The 26,704-nt window shown below is 39.0% G+C and overlaps 4 protein-coding genes across 4 annotated transcripts; 1 reads left to right on the plus strand and 3 right to left on the minus strand.

The window, feature by feature from the left end:
- Positions 1-112: 112 nt before the first annotated feature.
- Positions 113-7,048, minus strand: rnft2 (ring finger protein, transmembrane 2). Its single transcript, XM_079565758.1, has 10 exons — positions 6,926-7,048; positions 6,766-6,843; positions 5,859-6,385; positions 5,708-5,784; positions 5,421-5,521; positions 4,967-5,120; positions 2,472-2,621; positions 1,402-1,467; positions 1,217-1,318; positions 113-528 (listed from the first exon to the last, which is right to left on the minus strand). Exons 2-10 carry the CDS (start codon positions 6,810-6,812, stop codon positions 394-396), a joined length of 1,359 nt encoding a protein of 452 aa, XP_079421884.1. The 5' UTR covers positions 6,813-6,843; positions 6,926-7,048; the 3' UTR covers positions 113-393.
- A 45-nt stretch (positions 7,049-7,093) lies between these two features.
- On the plus strand, positions 7,094-9,646 carry spring1 (SREBF pathway regulator in golgi 1). Its single transcript, XM_079555752.1, has 5 exons — positions 7,094-7,711; positions 7,781-7,937; positions 8,024-8,175; positions 8,356-8,469; positions 9,186-9,646. Exons 1-5 carry the CDS (start codon positions 7,616-7,618, stop codon positions 9,267-9,269), a joined length of 603 nt encoding a protein of 200 aa, XP_079411878.1. The 5' UTR covers positions 7,094-7,615; the 3' UTR covers positions 9,270-9,646.
- Positions 9,647-9,809: 163 nt separating this feature from the next.
- LOC306973650 (uncharacterized protein) lies at positions 9,810-11,412 on the minus strand. Its single transcript, XM_079570634.1, has 2 exons — positions 11,217-11,412; positions 9,810-10,776 (listed from the first exon to the last, which is right to left on the minus strand). Exons 1-2 carry the CDS (start codon positions 11,358-11,360, stop codon positions 10,306-10,308), a joined length of 615 nt encoding a protein of 204 aa, XP_079426760.1. The 5' UTR covers positions 11,361-11,412; the 3' UTR covers positions 9,810-10,305.
- Positions 11,413-13,695: 2,283 nt separating this feature from the next.
- Positions 13,696-26,634, minus strand: castor1 (cytosolic arginine sensor for mTORC1 subunit 1). The gene is made up of 9 exons (XM_079572048.1): positions 26,292-26,634; positions 21,825-21,895; positions 19,781-19,974; positions 19,275-19,410; positions 17,776-17,899; positions 17,559-17,669; positions 17,396-17,478; positions 16,271-16,365; positions 13,696-14,331 (listed from the first exon to the last, which is right to left on the minus strand). The coding sequence occupies exons 1-9, from the start codon at positions 26,402-26,404 to the stop codon at positions 14,260-14,262; spliced, it is 999 nt and encodes a 332-aa protein (XP_079428174.1). The 5' UTR covers positions 26,405-26,634; the 3' UTR covers positions 13,696-14,259.
- Between the last annotated feature and the right edge of the window lie 70 nt (positions 26,635-26,704).

The following is a 26,704-nucleotide window of genomic DNA, read 5'->3' on the forward strand; positions in this document are numbered from 1 at the left end:
CAGCATCTTCTCGCTTATTAATTAAAGAAAATTGCATATGCTAAAAACAAAAAAACAAAAATCAAAATAAGTGAAAATGGCTGATGGGTTAATGACCAAGTGTCAGTTTATTTGGATAGAACCAAAATGAATGAACACACCATAATAATGGTTTAATTACTTCATAGTTTGAATTCTATTACATAAGGTTGCTAAATTACATTAGCTAAATGAAGTGGGAAAATTAAATAGTTAGGTGCAAACAAGTCAAAATTACACTGTTGATACTGTGCATTATCACCTCACTTGACTAGTTAAGGGCATTCAAGGTTTCAAATACATCACTGTATTGCTTGTTTACCACCTACAGCAGGCCACGTGGTACAGGCTGTACTGTATGTGAACTGATGTAGCCTAGTAGATCTGGAAGTGAGCCGAGGTGGTGCCATCTTTCCAGCATCGCGGGGTTTCAATGACTGTGGCTCTGCAGAGGGGACAAGTGCGCTCCCGGTCGAACCATAGACACAAGCAGTCCTCACAGAACACATGCTGCAACAACATGCAGTCCCAAATGTAAAAAAATATACACTCAAGAAAAATACTGTTGTTTTTGCCGACTTCACAAGATATATTTCATATTTAGACTGAGCTTGTTTATGTTAGAACAATAGTGCTACAATGACAAACTTGATTTTTTTGTGACTAATCAAAAGTAATCTATGACTAAATAAGTAATAAGTAAAGAATACATCCAGACTCTATTTTTCACAAAGACTGTGACAAAGGCATTTAACGTATAATCTATGAATATTCTCACATCATCAGTCTGTTTTTTTTTTCTTTTTCCTTTTAATGATGTTAAAATTTGATTTGAAGAAAATCTTGAAAGCGCCATGAAAATAATAATTTCACTAAAATAATCAGTACATTTACCAGAAACTATCCTTTATTGCTTTATTTCCAGCAATGCCCTGAATGTTCCATACCTTCCATGATCTATTACGCCAAGTATTGAACGAGCAGATCAGTTTAACAAAGTAATGGCTAAACATACTGTATCTGTAATTATTTGCTATTGCTCTTCTTTTTTTTACTTGTCATGATGCCACTCATGCAGCTCTTTATTGCAAATCAGAAATGGTTCTCAATGGTTTAAGAAGTTAAATAAAGGTTATATGAGTTCACATAGAATGAAGAAAGGTCAAGGCATGGTCAATTGTAGATAATGAGTTCTTACCTGACAGTGAAGAACTATGGGGTCTCTGAAATCAGACTGGCAAATAGCGCAGATGTCACCAGCCTCGCTGCACTGCTGACTGCCCGCTCGCACTCCGTAGCTCTGGATGAAAAGATGATCATTAAGACACATTTAAAAAGGGACATTTTATTATCATGAATTTGAAAAGTTGAACAAAATCTCACCTGACTGCCACAAAGTATCACAAATGCCTTGCGTATGGCAGAAACACGACCACAGATGTCAAAAGACTGCAACACAAACAGAAAACCTTGACAGTTGAAAAGATATGCTGCAATGTTTTGAGAAATAGTTAAGTAAATTCCTACATGAAAGAGCAGCATTAACTTGAGTGAGTACGGTTTTCATTAATTACATACGTATGGATAACTATTGCTGGGTTGCAGATGACATCACTGCATTCTAAAGGCCTATACTATTATATAGAGGAAAAAATATTTTGTCTTTGAGGACGTTTTTGGTCTTGTACAGAGAGATCATGGACCCAGTGACTGATATTAATGATCATTTTTCTAATCCATACATTTTCTTTTTAGCTACGACTTGTGGAAGTGTAATGCTGTTAATAGGAAAAACTGGCTCCTGCCCCCTGCTGGGTCCGGTGACACCATCATATTCTAGAACCTGCAACCCAGCAATAGACCATAAATTACTTTTCAAACTTAGGGATTTGTCTTACGTGTTTGTTTGAATGATTCACTTGTATGAAAACAAATCGTGTTCAGTTTTTCCATTCATGACTAATTGAATGCCCTGATTTCAACATCTCTTTTTGAATCATCTGGAATCCATAGATCTAGGTAAAATGTCATGTGTTTTATTTTTAAATACTACAAAATCAACATAATAAATCTAAATAAATAAAATAAATCTAAATCTAAAGCAAACATAAATTGTGACGTTATACATCCGTGAACAGGAAATGTTTCAAATTTGCCTGTTGTTTGTATTGATCTATTTAAAAGAATAAAATTAGGAACACTTATGTAAAATATATCTTTTTAAAAAATGACTGACTGCTTTTGTAATTGTACTGTATTTAAAATTCATAAAATGACAGTACTAGAAAAAGGCAGCACTGTTATGTTCATTCGATTTTCAATCTCTATTATACGCAATCCTCTTTCGAAATTAGTGAAAGAAATTGCAATATTTTTATGAATGCTTAAAGACAATTTGTTGAGAATGGATAGAATTGTCTATTCACTGATGACTTTTTCCCCAACAGTAATACCTTGCAAAGGCTATAGATTATGATGAGTGCGGCCCCAAGGAAGTAGCTGCTGGAGGGGTCTTCCCCCATGATGTATTTGTACCACAGCTGGATGGGCACCAAAGTCCGGAACAACTGGCTCAGCTCCTCTATCACCAGGTAGAACTTGCCCTGTAAAAACACTCTAAATTATTCAAGTGACATCCAAACAGATATTCACTGTGAAATGATAGGTTGGCGACAGTTGACTTGGCCAATTTCTTCAAGGTGGACAAAACTAACTAAAGGACTGAATTTCTAAACCGACAATACAAATTTATTTATAATCCCCTCATCAAAAAGCAGGAAAAGGATCGACGGCTCCAGGGCACTTTTCTATCTGGTCAAGAGCAGTGTGGTATTAAAAGCTTAAAAAACCAGCATGCCTCAAGCCCAAACATGGCGACGGTCCAGAGCGCCACAGTTTCACAGCAGTACAGGCAATTTCCCCACACTGCAAGGGAAACTGGCAGCCGCTCTCTCCACCTGCTACCCCATGCCCACATTAAGCCCTACGGGGCTTACACACCGTCTGCAAAAGGACCTGCCATGCCCTCCATAATCACACACAAGAAATTAACTTCTCAACTGCTACAATGTGAGTGAATTGGTGGGACAAAAGTTAAAACTTGATTCACCGTTGGACCCTGTGGCCTCCCAGCTTGTTTAATGACTTCCTGGATTGTACATGACAGAGATTGATGACTGGAAGCGAAGAGTCGCAAGCAGCCAGGTTGGTAGGGGAAGATGGCTTTCTCGCAGCAGCCAATTCATCTTCCGTATTGTCCCCTCGGCTTCGTATCCCACTGTGCACATCATGCCCACGCAAAAACTGTCAAATCTAAGGTTTGGACTGAGGCCAAGAAGTTGAAGTAAGCTCCACTGCCGGCCATGTCTAGGCTACATTTGATGTTGGTTTAGTTAAATAAGTTTGGCACACTAAACATAAATGCATTTGATTTACATCATTATCAGATTTTCTTTGGTTTGGGGTTTATATTTTTTGTTTTTTTTGGTGTACAACCTAGATTTCTACTTAATATGTTTTGGTGTGCATATTTGTAGTCATTTTCATTTAATTTTAATTCAAAATTGTCAAAAGGTCCAATCATAAGTAAACATTTTTGTCTTAAAATTAACTTAATACTACTTATGGATAAAAAGTAAATTAAAAAATGCTGGACACCGACTCTAACTTCTTTATTTAATCAACATCTAATCTACAACACAGCCAAATTGATTAAGGATGACCTGAAGTGCCACTACAATCTATGATGAAACTATGGAGCCTACTGTCACATACAGACTGGATTCTATATCCATGCATTGGCGTATTAAAGAACCCACTCAGTGCACAACTTCATGGTTCAGCCCACGCAAGCTTGGCCTGAGTGACCACAGACCAAACCTCCTGTCAAAGTTGATCACACACATTCAAGTAGACTTGTGTATGTTTTTGTTGTGAATGGAGTGAACAGGTAATGGTCCCGCTCCAGGGAGGGATGACCTCACTCTTGCTGTCCCCTCGAGGGCATATGAGCTCAGTTGTTGGCTGCTGTGGTTCTGATAGGCCTATAGCTCCTGTTTATCAGTGGAAAATGCAATCCTAATCATTTTGAGCCCTGTGCCCTCGCTGCTCTACGCACATCTCAGTGAGTGTAGTGATATTGCGTTGCCTGGGGCTCCACTTTGCACTCAGAGACAACGCCATGTCGACTGTCACCTCAGGACGACTGGTGGAGACCTTATGAATACAGAGCAGTCCCACACTGGGACCCTCCAGCCCTTTCCCCGCTGTGGAGGTTTTCATTAGCTATAGAAAATTAACTTTCACTTTGAAAACTTGACTTTATTCAGACTCACTAGTTTAGTATTACATGTTTTATTTGTGACACATTCAAATGTATAGGTTATTATTTATGAAGTTAATAGAATATCACCTGGAGAAAATAGCTTTACGCGAGCTACTGTGCTCATAAGCTCACGTAGTAATGCTCTGTAGACGTCAAAGCATCATAGTAATTGGTAGTATGACTGCATCATAGTGCTGATACAAAATGATTGCAACAGGGACCAGAGTTTGTGTCCCTGAATTGTTTTGTACCCTAGGGTCATTAAATTTAGCCTGCTTCATGTATCGTTTTTAGTTTATTAGGATTTATGTCTGCTATGTGTTTACTTTTATTTTTGGATAGTTGCGATTAGCAATCGACTTTGTGAGATTAGAAATATATATTGTCTAATAACTAATGAGGTACTATGCACTCATACTTGTTGTTACATTCACACTATTCTACTCATAACAACACCAGAAAAAAAAGAAAATTATAAGACAATGGCATCTAGAAATGTGTGCTCATACTTGGGCGAATAAGCAAACTAGTACAAAATAAAACAATAACCTCCCATGAAGGATAAAACTGTAGAAGTGTACTATGTGTTTTATATACATTTGGGTTTTGTTATTCATTTCTTACCCTGGATTTGAAGGCGAGGATAATCTTAGGAAGGAACAGGATGAAACATTTCAGGCCAATGGTGAAGTACTTAAGGACAAAGTCTGTGACGCCAACAATCCATATAAGATCGAAGAAGTCAAAGCTGCTGAGGTTTGGTTTTGCAAATACAAGGCTAGAAGAGAGGGGAAAATGTCACAGTTGATTATAAAATGTGCTATATCTATAGATTGTTCCTGCTAACAAATGTCTTTAATAAACTACTAATGATGAATGATGAACTAAACAATAATAACAAAACACATACACACAAAATACTCACAGGATGCGTATAGATAAGAACAGAAACACATCCTAAAATGAAAACAAATGACGCAATGACTCAACTCACAAATTTAATGAAATTAGTATCAATCTCAAAAGTAAAATGATATGAAAGAAGGCGGAGGAGCATGTGTTTCATGCCGTATGCTACCTGTTCTGAAGCTCTTCATTGTGGAATGTGTAGTAGACATAGACTGTATTTCCAGCAAGGAATAGGGGGATCCACAAAGCAACAAGCAGAGAACGGTGCTCCTAGTCGCAAAGGTGCATAACAAAACAAAGATAAAGATACATATTACTTTCAAGATGCATACTAATTCCAGGCTGCGTAACACAAGGAAAACATGCAGAAAATATGTATTTAATCGTGCTGATGTATATTGACCAGCCTTATATGCAAAAAAAGAAATATTAGATTTGTGTAATAGACTTATTTACCCTTAATGCCACTTGGTGTTTTAAAGTCGAGTTGGCGTAAGCAAAGGTGCAGGCCATACCCACACAGACAGCTATACCTAGTAACAAAAGGAAATGGTCTGAGATGGGCTTTTTGACATCATCATACAAGTTACACACTTGGAACAACTACCTAGCTTATGTTGAAAGCAGACTTTGGCCAGCAAGATGAGGATGAAAGGGAAGCCCCGCTGAAGCCAGGTGACCACCGCCTTGAGCTCAGACAGAGCAGGAGCTGGAGTGGCCTGGTCCTCCTGAGAGTCCTCCCTGGAGCCATGCCTCTCAGAGCCAGCTGCTGTAGTGGCCTGTTGGAGCAGAGAGGAAGTGCGGTGCTGCAGGGGCTGGTGGTGGAAGTGGTGGTGGTGGTGGTGGTGGGGATGGTGGAGATGCTGGGGCGGGCGAGGGAGGAAAGGTCCACCCTCGCTGCGATGGGGGATCCCTTCTTCCCTGGAGGAGGCAGTCATCTGGATAAAAACGTCAGGGGGAGAGCCCAGGACTAAGCTGGCCGCCTGGAATTGGGCAGAGGACACAGAACCAGAGGGAACACCCACCAGGCCAGAGAAGATCGGTTGGGGTGAGGTTGGCGATTCAGGTTTTAAGCAGTCAAACACACCACCCTCATCCAGACTCCCCTCTGACCCCAGAGTTTGGCTACGGCTCCTGGCAAAAGACAAAGATCCATGTTTTACTTGTACTTTAGAAATTTGGAAAAATAAAAGCAAATTCATACCCAAACCAAGACAAAAAAAAAGATTCTATATAAAGGGTTTTTGTAATAGTTTGTGCATAAATAATGGTGGTGTTAAAAATACCATTATTGCCTTTAGTGCACTGCCTGAAGCCTTTTGGATGAGAAGTGATACGTTCTACACTTCAACAATAGAGTACAGAAGATGACTCAAGAACCTTTCCTTGAAGGTGTACAACTGAGAGCCTACTCAGACATTATTGCCTGTGTATTTTAAGGCACCAAACATCAATAGCTTTGGTAGCATTAATTCTACTTTTTTTTTTTTCAACAAAATTGAGAATACATGCACCTTTCAGAGGGCATGCCATCCGTGTTGCTGCTATGTCTCCTCTGCATTGCACTCCACCACTTGTCACATGGTCCAGCCCTTCAGACAAAAAAGAAAGTCTGTTCAGGAGATTCGTGTTTGGTATATGATCGCATATGAAGGAAATGTGACATCTATTTACCTGAATATGTTAATACATCGTTTCTCTATCGCCGACCATTAACACATCGCAGATGGAGATGATTTGGGGGATGCCGAGATGCCCTGGCTGTATCCTGTCTCCCTGTAAAGCACTTCCTGTAGACAGCAACACGTGACGTAAGTTCAACCAATTGGAATCCTCCTTCTACACCACACCACATACATATTTGGATGGACGTTTGTTTTGCTTCTTGTAGGCTGTCACACTCGGCAAAATTGCCTTTTTTCTCAGCTTTCCCGGTGATGTTGTTTTTTGGTGGCTGCTTTAGATTCAAGAGGCAACAGTCGATATCTCGATAACTTCTTGGAGATCATTTGAGCATTGTACTTGAGCTGTGATGCTACGCTAATGTGCTAGCCAGAAAGCTAACAAAGCTGGATGCTTCTTGCGTCTGCTCCACGACCTTGCATGATCGGTTTAGGGTAAATTTTCTAATTTGTACAATTCACAAACCCATCATTTTATGATTGGTCTGCAGCCTTTATCATGGGCTAGTTAAAAGGACACCTGCAGAGCTGCGCCAAACGTGGACATCTCCCTTGTTTATAAATAATATATCGATTTTATGCGATTGTGCTTACACTGTTCTTAAATCGCCTCGTACCTCAAGTTTAACCCCCACTAGAGGTGAGGAGAGGTTAGGAGCACCCTGTCCCCAAAGGTCATGATATGATGGTGCTGCGACGCCTACTGAGGAAGCGTTGGGTGCTAGGGGTGGTTTTCGGGTTGTCTCTTATCTATTTTCTTACCAGCACATTTAAACAGGTAAGTTAATAGAATTGGCCAAGGCTGCATATTAAACATGGTTGCTTTGATTGTGTTCTCGCCCCTTAGGAGGAGAGGACTATAAGAGACCGTACTCTATTGGAAGTCAGAGATTCAGATCACCGCATCCCATGGAAAGTCCGTTTCAACCTGGGGAACAGCAGCCGACAGATCAGTCAGTGCAGAAATTCAATTCAGGGCAAAGTATTGCTCACAGATGAACTTGGTGTGTATAAACCTGGTATTCATCACTGAGGATTTGCGTGTAACATGTTGCAGCATACTTTACTCCATATGCACCTTTTCTTGCAGGTTATGTTTGTGAGCGAAAAGATTTGCTGGTCAATGGGTGCTGTAATGTCAATGCTCCCAGCTCCAGGCAGCACATTTGCAAAAGCTGCCTCGCCAACGGCTGTTGCAGCATATATGAGTATTGCGTGTCTTGCTGCCTTCAGCCTGATAAGGTAATCTACTGCATCGCTGGTGTTTATCGTACGATCCAGGGTTCATGACATATGTTGCATATTACACTGTGTTTGCACATTGCACACACAGATCATAACACGATAGGCACCTTTTAAACACTCCACTGATACAAACACTACTCACTACTTCCTAATCCTTATCTATGTTCTGTTCAACAGCAACCTCTGCTTGAACACTTCTTGAATCGAGCAGCAGAGGGTTTTCATAATCTCTTCACAGCTGTAGAGGATCATTTTGAATTATGCCTGGCCAAATGTAGGACATCTTCACAAGTATGTGTCAAACGAAATTCATATATTGAGTGTTCAATAACCATAGTGGTACTAGTGCAAATAATCAAATCTGTCATCTATGAAACCTGTGGTTCTCAACCTTTTTAGTAGCGACCCACAATCTAACATTAGCAGTTGTTGAAATTCCCTCAGAGCATGCTTCCCATTTAAACTACATTTAAAAAAATGCCTCATAAGATCTGGCAACCTCCTTAAATAACCTCAAGGGCACTCAGGTTGAGAACCACTACAAAAACAGTCTGGCATTGGGGATGTACTATTTTTTTTAGGGCAGAGACAATATATCTTTTTGTGATATAATGTGTGTTGTTTGGCCTTTCAGGTTGTTCTGAAAGTAAAAGAAGACAACATATTATAGTAATGTATTGCAGTACAAAAATGACATCATGCTTATGAATCAGGCTGCATTAAAATTCTGTCAGGACAGGAGAGGGCAGCAATGCTCATGCTTTTTTTCAATTGGTTCATAACTTTTGAAAACGCAAATTGTGCTTTCTTTTTTTTTTTCAATCAGTTTAGGTTAAAATATTGCAAACTGCTTAATTATTATGATGATTCACATTACTACTGTTTTACTTTGTAGAAGATTTAACACAAATAATTCCGGCCCCTATGTATATTGTAACATGACAATTGCAAATTGCTTAAATTAAACCATAGATAATGTCATGCAAACATTTGATGTTTTTTTGCAGAGTGTCCAACATGAGAACACCTATCGAAACCCTCAAGCCAAGTATTGCTATGGGGAGAGTCCACCAGAACTGCTTCCCATATGAGATAGTCTCTCTAATCCCTGGTTCATTATGAAGTATGAAACTGCAGTCGGAGGCTTTCAACCCACTGCTCAGACCCTGATCTCTGATTCAACAAGTCGGCTGCTAATATGAGGACTTTTAAATGGACTTTAAATGGTGGTGATGGTGTGTGTTTCTATTATTTACACTTCATAAGTGCGTCAACATTTTCGTATTCATCCATGATGACCTTTACTGGCAGCTCAGACATTCATCAGCTCATTTCATGACGTTGAAAAGGACATTGATTTTCTGTGCTTTTTAATTGTAAAACAAAGTATGTGTGTGTGTTTTTTTTTTGTGCATGTTTATTAAAATTATTTAATTTGAAAATGACATGGTGCAGATAGCTGTTTTCACATAATACAAATAAACAAAACAAATATATTCAGTATTATTCATATTCAGTAAGTTCACATTTTGTTATCTAAATGAAAAAAAAATGTTTGCCAAAATTCAACAGGAAGTGGTCAATTCAGAATTAAAAGTTCAAGTCGATAGACAACACTGTTTTGTTTTGTTTTTGCCTGAAATTAGAATTTAATAAAATTGTAATTGATTAGTTAATTTGAAGGATTGTGGCCAACATTAATCTTTGTTGCAGTGCAGTTGTTCTCCCATATCTCACTGATGGAAGCCTGACAGACTTATCTCAGTAGCCTGTGCTGTCCATCTGTCCACTGCTTCACTAATGTACAGTAATTGGACTCCTAAGCACTGACTTCTTTTAAGGTGATTTTATCTTTACCTCAGGCAACACACAGGCTCACAGGGGACAGAAAGCCAGTGCAAAACAATTAATCATTGTGAAGGCTGAGAAAACAAACTGGCATAATTAGGAAATGTATTAGAAGGCCATCTAATTTGGCATGTTGATTAATTACTATCACTTGGGATTGATGTCAAAACAGAACAAAGACACAGTTTTATTGGGAAGAAAGCTTATCACAACTGCATATTAACAATGTTTATAATTCTTATAAAAATAAAAATAAATAAAACACTTAAATGTATCTTTTTACAGAAGATATCCAATGCCTTCAATAAACGCTTGGTATTTTGCTCTGATGGCTTTTTGCTTAATATTGACTCTCCAGTTTTTCTTCACACTGTGTGGTGGGAGCTTGTCCTGCAGCCAGTGCAGGTAGTGTGTGGCTGAAGTCAGCAGAGTATGGCTCCACTGCTTCTTCCCAAACGTGTTCTGGGGCATCTCCGGTGGCACTGGAGGAGAGGAACACTTCCCCCCTTGGACGCCCCGCAGACAGGCTGAGAGCAGCCCCACTCTGGAGATGGACTCCTTCAGTGCCCTGTGAAGGGCCACATCTTCAGGGTTATTATCTCTTTGGTCTTCTAGAATTTTCTCCAGACTATGGGCTAAGAACAGCAGACTGCACTGCACTCTGTCCACTAAAATAGGGGAGTTCGGCTCCACAGTCAGCGCTGGGAAACCAGGCGGCCAGGTTCCAAGGTGCTTGCCATTGGCTTCATTCTGCAAACAGTTCACAAAAACACAGAGTGTATTTGAAAATCCCTAATGAATATGAATATTAAAATACATTATTAATTTGTACTGCCATCAAAACACTCATTTGTTTGTTTGTATATTAGGAAACTTTATTTTTACACTAATACACTAGTTTACACTGTAGGCTACCTACTAAATTTAGCGCAATAAGTAACAATCTGTAATAACTTGTACCTATGTTGTACATGCAATATTGGTACACACTGTAATTTGACCAAAAGCCTAAACCTCAACTAATACACATTATGGTACTGCAATGGTACAAGGTATTATAGATTGTTACAAAGCACAGTATATTGTGCTAAATTTGGTAGGTACAATGTATCAAGGGTAGTGTCAAGTACATCGTGACCCTACATTTAAATATGAAATATTTAAATTATATTTTTGTTAAAAGTACTTACAAATAAAGTTGAAGTGATTTCCACTTGGCGTTTGGTCAAAGAGGTCAATTGTTTGGCTTTGCAAGATGAACCGGTCTCTACAATTTTCATTGTGCGTCTTGCGTCCAAAACTTGCAACATGATCATGAACCAGAGCAAAACCATTTCCAGGAAACCTGTAAACTCAGAGCAAATAAAACATGAGTGAACCGAGCAATGAAAACCAATTGTACACTAAAAAACTTAGGCACCTGCGGTGAAAGTCATTCTGAATGAATGGATGAATACTCAGAATGCAATGCGTTTATATTGATGCATCACTTGTGGGAAGAGGTTGAGATAAGCTTATCTGTAAATTACATATCCTTTTTGGAAAAAGAAGTGAATTAACAAATGACCTTCAATCCGTTTAATGTCGTTCAGCACATTAATTCAAATCTGAATTAGCACTCAATGTCAAGATTTAAAATTTGTTCATATTTTTTATTTTCTGCTATTCATAGATTTCTTTTCGAGTCATCTGTCGTAGCTTTGCCTGTGTCTAACCACAACATCCTTGTATTTGACAAGCGCAGATGAGTAAAATTGATGCAATCATTCCAGGAAGTTCAAGTGAGGAAGATAGACTATGGTGACCTTAGACCTACCCAGGTTTGACACAGGTTTTATGTTATGTTTATGAACAGACATCAAAGGAGAACATATGGTTAAAAAAAAAAGAAATGTCACTATTTGTTCAAGGTGACTTTATTACAATAAGTGTATAATAACAAAAGTTCAAACTTTTTTTTTAATCAAAGTAAACACCATAAATATTAAACAGTGAAATAAATATAATAATTTATAATATTAAATATGAAAAGGGGTTGCAAACATGACATGTAACAATGTTTTTGTTATTATTATTATTATTATTATTATTATTATTATTGTTACTATTATTACATAGTAGTAGTAGTAGTAGTAATAGTAGTAGTAGTAGTAGCATATTTAGTGAAAGCTCAAGTACTGGCCATGTGGTTATATACAGTTGTCAATTGTGTCCAGTGCAGTTTACTGTGAGAAGAACCTGTCCCACATGTGTCAGCCACTCCTTCAGCCTGAGCTGTACAGCCCAGCTGTACACTTTGATTTTGTATCTGCCGTTGTGTTCCAACATCAGTGGAGCTGGTCTTGGGACTAAAGCATGTGGTTCGAAGACCTTGAGAAGCAGCTGAACATTAGCAGCAAAATGACGACATCTCTCTGTGACTTGTTTCAAGAGCGCTCCTATTGATTCTATATGACCCCAGTTCTCTTGATGGTAGTGTTTTACTTGATGAATGTGTTCACAAAACAGCAAGGCCTTGATGGAAATGCTCTGTAGTCTCTTTTCAACGCTGACACCACTTATGGTAGCATCTGGGACCTCAGGGGGTACTGAGCCATTTCTGAAACCATGATGGTTGTTCTGCAAAATAAGATTTGAGTTAATAATGATAAATTACAATGTATTGCCCAATTTTCACAGAGTACAGTACTCTGGTAACCAATCACCTCAGTTACCCTACACTCAACTGTAAATCATACAGATGGACAGAGGATGAGCTTAAAAATCACTTAGACTTAGAGCCTCCACCAAACACACACACAATGTGCTCAAAATACAAGAGCAGTAAAAGCAGAGGGAATAGTCAACTTCTAATCAGAAAACAAAATAATCATCAAAAACTATAAGGAGGGTACTTACAAATTCTACAAACAATTCATCCGTTTCCTTCTTCAAAAGACCAAAAACCTTAATGGTATTTCCTGACTTCTCCTGGCAGGTTTGTGTCAGATATAAAGATGGTGCAGAAATCACTACTTTCCACTGGATCTCCACAAGAATCAACATCAGCACTGAGAAAAGTTCAAAAGTAATGTAATCAACTTAATGTTTTAATTATACCTATATGAAGTTTTCTCATCATTAGTTTGGTAGAATAATACCGGTGGTGTGTTAATCATATTTTTACACCATTATTGTATATACAGTTTCTTAATATTAAATAATGACGCAGGAAGAGGGAAAGTTCCATTGACCATGGACCTGACACCAAGATTGCAAAGGAAGGGCAATCAATAAAAGTCAAATCAAGAAAAACTATTTCATAACGCGTCTTAATAATGTAAAATGTAATAATATGCTAATACAGTTTCATAATGATGAAACTTCATTATCATAAGCATTTTTGATGTAAAGCAGTTTACCTCCATATTGAAGATGTCCCTTCTGATGACCATCCATAGTGACAATGATTTGTGAAGTAAAACGGCTACATTCAGTTATATATTTGGTAATTTGGTAATCCGCCCACACATGATGATCCATTATGACCCTGCTGTCACAACATCACTCACGACAATGACATCCCCGTTTTGATAGTGGTGAGATTTTCTTTTTCATCATACCTCCATACATCATTCTACTTTTACTAAACATATTCCAAAAGTAAAGACAGACAATGTGAATAAACTGAATACTGTTCATGTAGCTTTTATTGAATGAGGTCCCACAGAACTACAAATACAGACCACAGTAACTTTTTCAAACTGTATAAAACACTGTTGTACCACTACCAAATAAAATACTATGTAACTCTCTGAAATTATCAAAAATATTATTGTGCAAATAATAAAAACTAAGACATGCTCTATTCAGTCAGTTTAGTAAAAAAACAAAAACAAACAAAGTAAAAGTAACAATACTGGAAGATACATACATGTTGGCATTGGGAAAATGTCAAAATCCTAAAACAAAATTTCAAGTCACTGATGGATAACGTGTTTGTGCTTTTTGTGCATGTCTAATAGGGGACATTGTGCAAGAAGAGACGCACGTAAAAGCTTGCAGACTCACTTGGCTTCAGAGCATCGTTCACAACACATGGAAGAGCCTCCTCCGATCTTCAATAGTGATGACGAGAGTTGTTAATACTGCTAGCAAAAACGGAGCTAGCTTGTCTAATAGGCACAATTAGTTAGCAAAACCTCTCAGCTAGTCGGAGGAGACAGAAACGCACTGCTCCAGTGACGCGAGACATCAACTGGAAGATTGTTCTTGTCGCTGATGATGGAGCATGTCTGTCACACTGATGATATCCTCCTCAGGAACCTAGACGGAAAGTGATAGACATGTGAATGGCATGCCAAATTGAGTAATACAGTACTGCTTATACGTAATATAGTAAGACCCTTGCTACTTGTTATCTGTGATCTTGTATCTCTTTGGTTGTCTAGGCCAGTGGTTCCCAACGTTTTATGTCTTTCTTACCCCTTTGGCCTTTCAGTGGTCAACCGTGTACCCCCTACCTCAAAGTTGTTATAGTTTATTTTGAAAGTAATTACTTTTGTAAGAAAAAGGACAATGTTGCAGACAAAATAAACCTAAAATTCTCCCAAAGCAACACATTTTACTAAAAATATAGCCTTTCCTATAAAAATTATGTTACATTTTCCCTTTTTTTTCAATCTGAAATAGTTCCAAGTACCCCCTGCTAGGTCCTCGAGTACCCCCAGGGGTCCCCGTACCCCTGGTTGGGAAGCACTAGTCTAGGCAAAGGTCAACAGGGTAGCCCTCATTTTAAAAGGTCCCTAGGCCTGATTTCTTTGTTTTCTAGTAGAGGAATAACATTTATTTGGCCCTTGAAATACCTTTGTGCACTGTGCATCTAATTATAAAGCCTTTGTGAACTAGTAGCCAGAATGTGATTTACCAGTATTGCAGTATTGCTCAGTGAGAGTTGTGAAATGTGCATGAACTCATCGCTGTGAAGAATTAGCCGCCTTAATGGCCAGACTGCTTTTTCTGCTTTTTTGAGGGTCTCAATAACAGTCAGGAATGGGTATGTTCCATAACTCATTTTATTTATATGCAATGACAGTAGGAGTGAAGTGACTCGAACCCTGTTTGATCATCAATGCAGAGCCGCTAGTAACATGGCAATGACGACGCCCGCCTGAGGTTAGACCACAACTATTTTAAATGTACACACATCCTCTTTCATTGTTCACAGAAGAGAAAATTGTGTTATATCCTGTATAGGGCTTTTAAGTTGGTCTTCATTTAGATCAAATTTAGTCCCAAATTAGTTCTGCAGTGAGTTAGTTCTTGTGCGTTCTTCACATTCTCTGTAAACTTTTGAATTCAAATTGCTTGTGGTTCAAAAGGTTCTGGTAATGAATAAAAAAGGAACCAAAAATTATTATCGAATTGTGGATCCAGAAATTCACTTGGCTATCCTACCACAGCAACAACAAAACCTGGCACTGATGGGATTAATAAAAATATGATTCTGTTTTATAGTTTTCATTCACAGTTCTTGAAAAAGATGGATATGTTTATGATTTTCCAAGGTTATCCTTACAGGCTTGTAGACAGCAGCATTCATGTCAAAACTCCTGAACATCAGTGTTTCTTCTAATTCTGAAATGGAAATAATGACTAATGGTGACAGTCAGCTAATGTTGAATCAGTTGTGTGTCGTTCTGAAAGGAAATCGAAACTATGAAAATACTAGTGAGATTGATTCTGAGAATATTTCTACATCCGACTATAAACAGCCGTTGCGAAGGCCCCGAATTCTGCTTCACTTAACCCTGTGACAGTTTCTCAAAAGTGTGTCGTGTGTCATGTAGGAAAAAAAGCCTGAAAATGAAGGGGATTTTTTATGGGGAGGGTCTAAAAGAATGTGGCTGGCTCGACAGGTGACGCACAAATAGGATACCAGCGTCATATGAACCAAGCCCAGCCCATACTGCAATAGCAATGCAATAAAGAATGTAAAACACCCATTAAAAGGTGTTTTTGAGCATTCCAATTTAATGACTGGATTTCATGTGTTTTTTGTTATCAACAGGTCGTTTACTTCACACCCAAAACAGTGTGCCTTTTTTCAGAAGTCATTCGAATGTCGTAATGTTTTATTTCAGACATCATTAGACTTTTTTATTATATGTTGTCACCTAACCTTTTCTATAGGCTATTGTACATCACAAATTTTCATATTTTCATCTGATGAAAGCCATTATCAGAGTGGACAGGTCGGACTCACCAGAGCGTGGTCAAAGCTGAATGTGCTGATGTAGTACGCCGAGATGTCACTGTCAGCAAGAGGACGGGAAATCTGCGCCACAATTCCACATTCATCTGAAATATTGTACGAAAAAAAAGCAATGTCTAAGTATATCAAATAATAAATGTACAACAATAATAATGTATTTCATTTTAATCGCGCTTTACGAGCTTAATCGTCTGCGGTGTGGACCATCACCGAGGACAGTCTAGCTCAGGGCAGACTGACTGAATCTGTGGCATAATCATTTACGTTACTACTTTTAGGTGGGCTGCTTCTGTCTGTCTGCCCTGGGGCAGTTGTGGCTAGATCTGCTTACCACGACAGAACGGAAAGCAGTCCCGGAGTGAATGAATAATAGGGCTGGGTACCTTTACATACCTGAACAAACATTTTTTGATATCTATACTAAAATATTTGTCATCGAGAACCAGAAAACAGAACAATAATGTGAATGTATTCCATAAAAGATTATTTCATTTAAATTTGTATCATTTATTTGAGCAACAACTTGGTACCTGCTTTCGATACTTTTATCTTTCTCGATACCAATAGTACCCAAACTTTTTTTTCAATACCATACTGGCATCGTTTAACGTACCAGGCCCTAATGCATAATAACTAGAAGTAATCAGGCACAATACAAATGTAAGCCTTTTTATTATTACTATGAAATGTCTTGCCCAAAGACACGACTGCAGTATGAACAGGCCAGACAAAGATCACTGCCCTTTCACAGAGCCACTGTTGCCCGAAGGACTGTCGCGTCTGCCAGTACATGTATTTGTTATCTGTGATGTTTCAGTTTATTGCAGTATTTACAAAAAGCATTGAACATCTAAGATCCATTACTCATTTCTTTGTGCATTTTTAGATTACAATATATGATCTAAAAATACTGGACAGTTCTTACAAATTCTAGAGAAAAACAAAATAGTTTTGAGTTTCATATATTTAACTCAATATTGCTAATTAAATATTCAATTTACACTACATTAGTTTGGATGGATGGCCAGAATGACCAATATTTACGCAAGGTTTTCCGTGTGAAGATGTGAAACCAGACTGTAACCAAAGTCAGCACATTTTCTTGCATTTCCTTACCGAATCCAAGGGGATGTCCCCCTATTCGCACCATCCTCCATAGCTCTCCAGATGAACTGGTGAAGAGCAAATCTGCAGGGAACCTAGAGAAACAGGCACAGTGTTTTCTGTAGATAATACTGGCTGCTGTAGATAATACTGGCTGCTTCATCAAAGCACTTACTGTCTCTGAGCCTCTGTGTCCATCACTAGAGAAATGTATCCATCAATGAGTGAGAAGGAGAAGAACTTAATACAATCCAAGTCCTGGTTGGAGGGCACATCCTCTTTCGGGCTGAGGGGGGAAAAACATTCACAGTTTATATGGGGGATGCCATGTTCCCAGAGTATGTGCTGCCATCTTGTGTTGTGATTGGGGATGGCAGTAGCTCAGTGCTTACCTGTTAGAGTAGAAGAGAACATCAATAAGTGTTGTGGCGATGGAAGGCAGTGTGTCTGGGTCCAGTGACATGACGCAGAACTGATTTTGAGGAATCAGCACAGGATGGACAGTGGGCTGCAAGGCTGGACATAAGGATGATTGTCATTTTTTACTCTATCAGTGTACACAAAAATACTACACTGATCACTATCACTTTCATTCATGATAAGAAAAAGAAAGAATATGCACTTATTATATACCAATAGTCAATTCAGAACATTATCACTCATAGCTGCTGTTGAGAAACTTGCAAAAAACACTTGTTGTGTTGTCGCAAAACTTAAAAAAGCAGATGTGCATTGCAAGATTGTGACATGCACATAGATCACTCTATATCTTGTGCTAAACTGTGCTGATGCGAAACCGTTTCCTGTAAATGACGACCTGAATGCAACTGAAAGACAAAATTGAGCTGCTCACAAACTTTTAACCGCACAAAGCAAAAGTGATGTTTGAGAACATTTTGATAGAGTAAAGATATAGAGTATAGGTGTCTCCCAGTCACGTGACTAGAAATGCAAGCACGCAACATTTTGAAGGGAAACAAAAATGGCGAATGCAACAGAAAACGATCGCGATTCCACACAATTATGCAGCGATTTTTCACCTACATCTGTTACAACTCACTTACAAGGAAATGCGGCACTTCGATATGCAAACAAACTGTCATTGTTGGATATTACAGACCCATACACGCTTCCGGCCGAGTTATTTACTGACGTGAAGTTCTCGGTTAACATACTTTCACTCGAGTTTGGTGATGTTTACATAGTACATAGTTTCTTGATAGACTTTCCGTCTTCATACACAGGAAAATCATAATTTGATGAGATATCTGATTGAAAAGTACAATGGGACCCCATTAAAAGGGTAAAGACATGAGAAATTCTGACACCACTAATTTGCATCATACTGCGCAACGAGTTTCAGGCATTTCAGCGGTTTTGAAATGTAAATTTTAAATGAAACGTGTGAGTTTATCTGGAGTTCACTAGCATGTATGCCGTCAAGATGGAGTAACTTAGTTGGCGTGACGTCATGCAGAAGGCACCGATAGAAAACGTCTATAGGATGCTCTTAGTACCAGTTTCACAATATGTGAACATGCATCTATCTTCATTTGAAAGGTCATAACCTCTAGAATCTAGTTTGGGACTGTTAGTAAAACGCCAGAGTAAGTACAACAGAATTAGATTATGCCAATAAATGTATAACAGCATTATACACACAGAAATGTAAATAAGTAAGTCTGCAAATATGTTAAGAGTTCACTTGTTTTTGTTACATATTTTATTTTTCTCATATGTTGATGCTCCTGGACATGTTTAAAATGTGCAGAATGGTCCGATTTATTTGTTTTTTTCCACATTTCTGCAGCCCTAATGTAAATCAACCAGTAGGTGGTGCCAAAGATAGAAGAAGAGAAGAGGAGGGTGAATGCAGTATTGCAGACAGTACCTTCTTTCCCGTTCTTGTGAAGGCCATTGGAAACGTCCTGACTTTGCACAGGCACAGACTCCCCAGCCACTTCTCTGTAGATTTTGAACTCCTCCTCCAGAGTACTGATAACGACAGACAGATCTTTTTCTCTTACCTGCACACAATAGATCAAAAGAGAAGCATGTTCTTTGTCAAAACAAGATGTGTGACAACAGTTTCTCATGGGAAGTCTAGATCATACAATATGCTACATAAGGCTGTTTTTTTTTTTTTTTTTTGCTGACTGATATTTTCTTGCTGACAGGGATAACCCACTACGTTGTACTTTTTTTGCCAACGTAACACTTTTCAGAGTAATATATGAACCGGCTTCACCTCGTTTAATGAGTGCAATCCATTAATGACAAAGTAGCATGCATAGCTTATAGGCTATTCTTTTGTTTTTCCTTTTGAACCACACAATGTTTTTGTCTTTCACTGTCTAATAACAAGGTGAGTCGACTTATGTGTGGCGTTGGCCTCACCAAGATAAAGTCTGTCTGATATGTGGACAACATGAAGACAGATACGTGCTGCTCGGCCAGCGGTGCGATGACGGACTTGGCTATTTTTGTGACCCCCACAGCTTGAGAGCTGCTGGAGGTGTTGCCGTTGGAGACCACATTAAGAGGGAGCCAGATTGACCCTTCCACCTGGAGATGTTCAGAGGGCTGCAGCTCTGAAAGAGAAACACATTTCATTATTCATTATTCCCAAGTATCAATTACATCATGATATGACACTTAAAGGGACTACACAGAGTTTAAAATGTTAAAATGAAGTATTTTCTTCCCCCTACATGTTTCAACCATGTCGTAATGTGTAGAATGAGTCCAGACATATTCACCACAACTGCCTCTAAAATCCTGCACTGTCACTCAAAAAGGTGTTAATTCGGTCAGTCATACACGAGCTTAATATAGAAGGTGCAGTTACACGTTTGACCTAAGGTGGCAGTAGTGAGTATAAAATGGCTAACTTGCATCTAGCCCCTTTAAACCTAAACATTGATAGTCTGGCATTCAATTATAAGTGCCTGTGTGTGTTTTGTTTTTCTCCTCTAATATATGGCTAGATAATTCAGTTTAACCTCAGTATAACCTGCCGACCCTCCTCTTCACCTTCTATAAGTGATCTATTACGAAGTACAGTAGTAGTACATTACACTACATTACATTCTGTTTGCTTTTACGGACTAGTTTAATCTTTAAGTTAGAAAAAACTGATTGATGCAAGTATATTTTATTAAAGTATACTGCAATAAAACATGCATTTGTTACAGTCATATCATTTATTGTTTGCTCATATAACAAAGTTTATTAAACCACCGCTTTATCGATGTTCATGTGTGTGTGTGTTATTAGCCGGTTAGCAAACATAGTGCATTTGTAGTAATTAACAAAGCCATAGCTGTATTTAAGGGAGCATTCATTTGAGAGCTTCCGGCTGATAAATCTCTTATTTCTGGCTTTAAGTCAACAAAGTACCAGTGTTTTGTAAACCTTCTGATGCTATGAGGAGCAGCATTACTCCAGTTGTAGCACTTATAAAAATACATCTTTGCTGTTGTTTTCGAATTTGTTTAACTTGAAATTGTGAGAATAACTGTAGCTAACTGTAAGAAATTACATCATTGATGATGAAAAACATGCACAATGGGTCCCGGGTGCTGTACTGTGGTGGTCCAGTGCTCCTTACGGTTTGCCCAAGTGGCATCGAAGGAAAATGCAGAGGACAGATTTATTTCCCTTTGGGGCAAAGAAGTACACCTTACCATGACCTTATCTAAAAATAACATTGAAAACATGTGTTTCAAGGTCTTGCGGCCAAATTGTGCTTTAATCAGGCATTTTACTGTGCAAACCACCAAGGAAATGTAGCAAACATGTTAACAGCACAAGAAAGGGATTTGACCAAAGACATCATAAAAACAAGTTTGAAGATTGATTTTTCATAATATAAAAAGGTGTGTGTAGGTTTTGAAGTGGATGGACCCTCTCACAAGAAAACCTTCTTAACAATGGATCAGAGAGGCCACCGATCCCCCATACCGCCATTGAGTCAACAAAGGTCAAATTACACATGTATATATCAAGCTGTTGGGTTGTTTTTGCATGTAAAGTTCTATATATGCACCTTTAAAGTTTCCTTTTGCGTCACCATTTCAGTTAACGACCTGTTTTTGACCTCCTGCAGTGGAGTTGCTGCCTTTCAGAGAATAACAGTTCTAGTTGGCAGAATTTATCACAGACCATTTCCCCAGTGGCTCAGCTACAGCAGATTTTACCACTTAAAAATAGCCTCTCTGTCCGAAGGAGAGCCAAAGACATGGAGCACCCAGAGGCAATAGATGCCTTTTACAGACATCAAAGAGAATTTTTAGGCTGAGGATGATGGCTTCTAAAATTCAGGACCTACTACATACTACTGGTTCTATGACTGTTATGGCACAGGTTGTTGAGGCATAAATCATCCAACTGAATAAACTGATGTGAGTGGAATATACTTGCTTTAGTGCAAAACTTTTACCTTTGAAGCCATCTTCATCAAGGACAACCGTGTAGTTTTCTGGCGTTTCCGTCAGACTGAAAAACTTGCATCTAAAACAGAAGACGATACAGAGTAATATATGAGAAGCAGAAAATAAGACCTTGAAGTGGATAAACAATGTTACAGTTTTTCTCCATTAGTTTGGCTCATTGCTTGAAACAGAAATTACATTCTCAAAACAACTTGGACAAATCTCAAAACCACTTTGCAATTGTTCACAACAGAATTGAATTTCTCGTTAATTTCATCAAATTTCAAATGTTTAAGTCCATATCTCAATGTCTCAGTACATCTTTGCCATTGATTAAGTACATGTAGCCGACAATTAGCACAATTTCCAAGTAAATAGATCTTGTTCATCGAAACTGATTGTTGATTCTCAGTCTAATGGTTGTTTGCTCCAAAACGTGTCAGCGTCATTTCATTGTCATCACATGCACAATAGTCTGTTCAATTGTCAAAATTAGCCAAGAATACAATACCATGAATACCATATATGAATCCCTTGGAACATTTGATAAAATTATTACAGCAATTAACAGTCAGATGAAACTGGAACTGGACTAACAAAAGAGGAGGCACTGTGATGTGGACGAGAATCTTTGGCCAGACAGAGGGAGAGTGAAGACAGCGACCAGTGCAGAATTCAAATCAAATCAAATTTATTTATTAATAATACATACATTTCTTTGTTGTCATTTTTTTTCAGTTTTATACACAATTGTATTCTGTTAGCTAGACAAAAAAGCTACAGTAACCATTGTCAATGAAGGACTGGTCTAAGACTGTCCTCTATCATAGAGACAAAACATCTAAACATTTAGACTTGCAGTGCTCACACAAGGCCAAAGGGACAACGCATTTTGGGGGCACTGACTGTTTAAATGAGAAGGAAATGTAGTTTTGACACATGAGTGAACTGTTTTGGGAGAGGTATGAGCTTTTGCAGGTTGAACCATGGTGTTGTGCCGAACCATCCATGTTATTTTGGCAAAAGCACCAAGAGTGTTGAGAACATCCGGTCTGTTTCAAGAAATGAGCCAAAGCAATTGAGAAGGATCTTTGCCATTTTGGGGGCACTGTTTAAATGAGAAGGAATTTTAGTTTTGAAGCATGGGCAAACTGTTTTGGGAGAGATATGAGCTTTTGCATGTGAACCATGGTGTTGTGCTGAACTGTAAGACTGTTTTGCCAAATGATCTTAGAGTTTTAAGAATGTAATTTCTGTTTCAAGAAATGAGCCAAACCAATGGAGAAAAACTGTAAAATAAATCATGGTTCAGGGAATCGAAGTAATACTAAGCACAGTCTTTGTTTGCACTGCAGCATTTGATAAGTAACGCCACACTATGCTTAACATTTACAGTCAGTCTCTAACATCGCAGCCATTGTTGCATGGTGTGGCTAACTTTGAATACACAGATTCTGGGTTAAGAATAATAAAATAACAAACTCCATGAATGCAGTCAAAAACCCAAACAAGCCCAGCAAAAACATGGAGTAGGAGGACTTTATCTTTAAAATTCTTGATGGCCGCACTGTTTGTTTGAAAGGTTGTTTGAGGCTTCCTTTGGGTTGGATCTGAGCCTTGGTTTTCAGTGGTTAGCTCAGATGAATGCCGCCTTTGTGACATGCTGAATAAAGAGTGAGTCAAAGACCTGCTTGGCAAAGTATGAGGATAGATTTGAATAGCTACAAATGGAAATAAAATGCTATAACTTTGTACTTACTAAAATAAAAATCATGATTTCACACCCAACACAAGTAAATTACTCTTCAGAAGTCTGTCTAATCTCTCACTGCTTTTAGCAGCATTAGCTAAAAGTAAAAATATAAAAGCTCTTAAACAGTGTAAATATTTCATGTGCACTTCTGTCGGTTTGGCCTTTTCGACCTCGGTCTTTTGAGATTCACCTTCCTCTTCCTGAATGCAAGCAGTCGGTTGTAGCCACCTGAGTGTGAGCAAACAGCTGACTCAGCAGCCCACAGACAGACAGGCAGAGACAGAGGCTTCTGTGGCGCTACCAGCTGTGCACGCTGAGCCAGCTCATTGTGCTGTCCAACTGCTCTATTCCCATTGATACTGTGGGCAAAGCAGCTGTTCTCTACTTTATTTTTGACAACAGTATTCTAGTAATGGGATGTGATGGCCATGACAAAAACATGACCAGGACTATGAATTCTATACTGATTTTGGATATTTTAGGGGCATGAGCTTTAGTGGAAAAAATAAGACACAAAGTTGGGCCAGGGTAAACACAGGTAAGCTTTCAGCATACGGTTTCAATCAATGGAAGAAATGATTTTTACTTTTTAGGCCTGCTTGGCTTTGGATATGACAATGGGGGTGAATGCAGAGAGATCGCAAACTGCTGGTGAACTCACACAAATGTTTTATTTTGCAGACTTGACAAAATACAAGGCCTCGATCTATGTAACAAAATAATGAAACCAAGAGTTTGAATTCAAGCTTGAGACTTTTAACAAACTAAACTAAATTAAAACACAAATTGTTGCAAGAATGGAAATGTCTAAAAGGGAAGTAGTATTATCCTTGCTGGGCAGGGACTTTGTTAGAATGCTCAATCTGGGGGTTGTGGGAAAGATGCTCGCAACAGCTGAGGAAACATGATAAGAGCAAAACAAACACGTGTTTTTACAAGTGCAAGACCTCATCAAAAGGCCGGGACCATCTCTAGAGAATTGTCCAAAAACACACTCCCAGAACAATGGACCTTGCAACAATAGTTATTTTTATTCAGTGACATCTATCAGAGAGAAGAAACAGAGATGGCCTTGGGTGAACCGGTGCACTAGAACCCCAGCCATGACAGATCACTGAAGCAGACAAGTGGAACGCTCCCCGCTGTGTTTCTGCCTCAGCTGCCGTTTTGTTATGCTCTTGGACTCATTAGGGAGCCAGAAAAGGGATAATAAATGGCACTTTCTATGCAAGTACATAACAGTTGAAACTTTCAGTCTGTAAATAAGTGGCAGGGGCCTGGAGGAAGGACATGGCGAAGTTAAGTAATCCATTTTGTTTTGCTACTGATTGTTCAAACTCAGTTCCCCTGCAGCCACTCCCCATTGGGCCTCAGTCTGTGTAGCCCAACTTAAGAAAATAACCCCAGCCCTGCAGAAAGCTAAAAGGGACAGGAAAAACAAGGGAAACTCAGCTAAACCATACACTGCAGGACATAATTCAAATGCACAACAAGCCAGACAATAGAAAGGCCAACGTGATCGAGGCCTGAAAATGTTGTTTTCCGGTTTGTTCTGGGATCTTTGCTCTCAGAAGTCAGCAACGTTGGAAAGATGTGAGCTGTACGATTTTGATTTGTGACTGTGAACCCAATGTAATTTCTACATTGGGTTCACATTGCAGACTAGGATCACATAAGACTCCAAGGAGACAAATTCATTCTCTGCAGAGGACAAATATCTCACTGTCCCATGAAAACACAATTTGAAGTACACGAGAAAACTGACTGCAAATCAAACCTACTAGTTCATGTTTTGTCAAACCAGATTGATGGTTAAAAAGTACAGTCATATCTCTTGTTGCTCACTATGACATTGTATTTACTTAGCACATGAGGCGACAGCAGGTTACAGATGTGTCAGAGCCTGTTACATAACTGTGGAGCAAACATCTTTTTCTCAAAGTTAAAATCCTCAGTAAACTGAAGAACTTAGATCATGTCAAATTTGCTCAACCCACTAACATGTGTCCACTGCTAACCTATCAACTTTCATTAAGTCCACATAGCCCATCCCATCAACAAGTGTCATGATTAAGAGAGATGTATGCAGATGATTCCACACATCTTGCTCCTTTGACATTTGAAATGAATAATAATAAAAAGCTGGGGGGGAAAGGGGCCATTGAGGTAACAATTTCTTTGAGCCCAAAATACATCCATGGGGGATCCCCCTTGTACCATCAGATGAACTAGCTCCATCCTGAAGAAGAGGCGGGCATACAGTATAATCATCATGTCTCATTGCCAAGCATATGGACCAGTCAGAGCAACAAACAAGTACATAACAAAGGCAGCATATCAGGGATTAAGAGAAACATTTCCTCCTATATGAAATGTGGGCAGGATTGGGCATTCATGGGATTCTAGCATATTTATTATCTATGGTTTTCCTGCCTCAGCAAAACAGGAACATTTTTATTTTACCTAATGGTTCTGCAATCTGGAGATGTACTTTTGTGTCGTATAGTAGCCAAGCCATTATTATATGATCAAACGTGAAGTACATAGCTAGACTATACAATTACTGTACAATAGAGGCAGACTAGCGCGCGGGCATGTGCAGACAAACATCCACTGAGGCGCTGAATGAATTGTCTCTCCCGTGCACGTACGCTTGCTTACTTGCAGCCTACGTGACTTGAAACCTACAAAGTGAGTGAGATCCCCCGGTGAGCCCCCTTACCGTGTCCTGTTCCGCAGAAATATGAGTTTTATCAAGGGGTGCGTGAAGTGCACCAGCCCATTCTTGGATATACTGGTGACCCGTAGCCTGTGGTCCAGTATGTGCAAGTCCATATTCCCAGTGTGAGTCTACAGCGGCAGTGCAGAGTGTGCGCGGTCATGCAGCGCAGAAGCCCTTTCCACACTGAGCGATACCTTTTCAAAACGAAATGGAGCTATCTATGTGAGCCTGCCCAAGCTCACCACAGAGCGAAAAATATCCTCAGCTATCCGATCCCTACTGTATATTGAAATAAGGAAAGCACGGCCCCGGACACGCCTCCCCGTCTTAAAGCCACACGTCTTGGATGTTTTGCACATGGAAGAGCTTTTCGCTACACTGTTCCGGTTAGTGTTTCAGACTAAAACCACTGT

The sequence above is a fragment of the Gobius niger genome (genome assembly GCF_951799975.1).
Source record: "Gobius niger genome assembly, chromosome: 1".
NCBI classification, from domain to species: Eukaryota; Metazoa; Chordata; class Actinopteri; order Gobiiformes; family Gobiidae; genus Gobius; species Gobius niger.

Coding starts and splice junctions, on each gene's coding strand:
- LOC306973650 (XM_079570634.1), bottom strand. CDS start 11,360: ATGGTTTTGCTCTGGTTCATGATCATGTTGCAAGTTTTGGACGCAAGA. Junction 10,777..11,216: donor AAATCACTTCAACTTTATTT/GTAAGTACTTTT, acceptor AACTGTTTGCAG/AATGAAGCCAATGGCAAGCA.
- castor1 (XM_079572048.1), bottom strand. CDS start 26,404: ATGGACTTGCACATACTGGACCACAGGCTACGGGTCACCAGTATATCC. Junction 17,900..19,274: donor TCACAAGAACGGGAAAGAAG/GTACTGTCTGCA, acceptor CCTTATGTCCAG/CCTTGCAGCCCACTGTCCAT. Junction 14,332..16,270: donor TCAGCTTTGACCACGCTCTG/GTGAGTCCGACC, acceptor CTTTCCGTCTAG/GTTCCTGAGGAGGATATCAT.
- spring1 (XM_079555752.1), top strand. CDS start 7,616: ATGATGGTGCTGCGACGCCTACTGAGGAAGCGTTGGGTGCTAGGGGTG. Junction 7,712..7,780: donor TTACCAGCACATTTAAACAG/GTAAGTTAATAG, acceptor CTCGCCCCTTAG/GAGGAGAGGACTATAAGAGA. Junction 8,176..8,355: donor GCTGCCTTCAGCCTGATAAG/GTAATCTACTGC, acceptor TCTGTTCAACAG/CAACCTCTGCTTGAACACTT.
- rnft2 (XM_079565758.1), bottom strand. CDS start 6,812: ATGCAGAGGAGACATAGCAGCAACACGGATGGCATGCCCTCTGAAAG. Junction 5,522..5,707: donor AACACCAAGTGGCATTAAGG/GTAAATAAGTCT, acceptor CTTTGCGACTAG/GAGCACCGTTCTCTGCTTGT. Junction 5,121..5,420: donor AATGAAGAGCTTCAGAACAG/GTAGCATACGGC, acceptor CCTCTCTTCTAG/CCTTGTATTTGCAAAACCAA.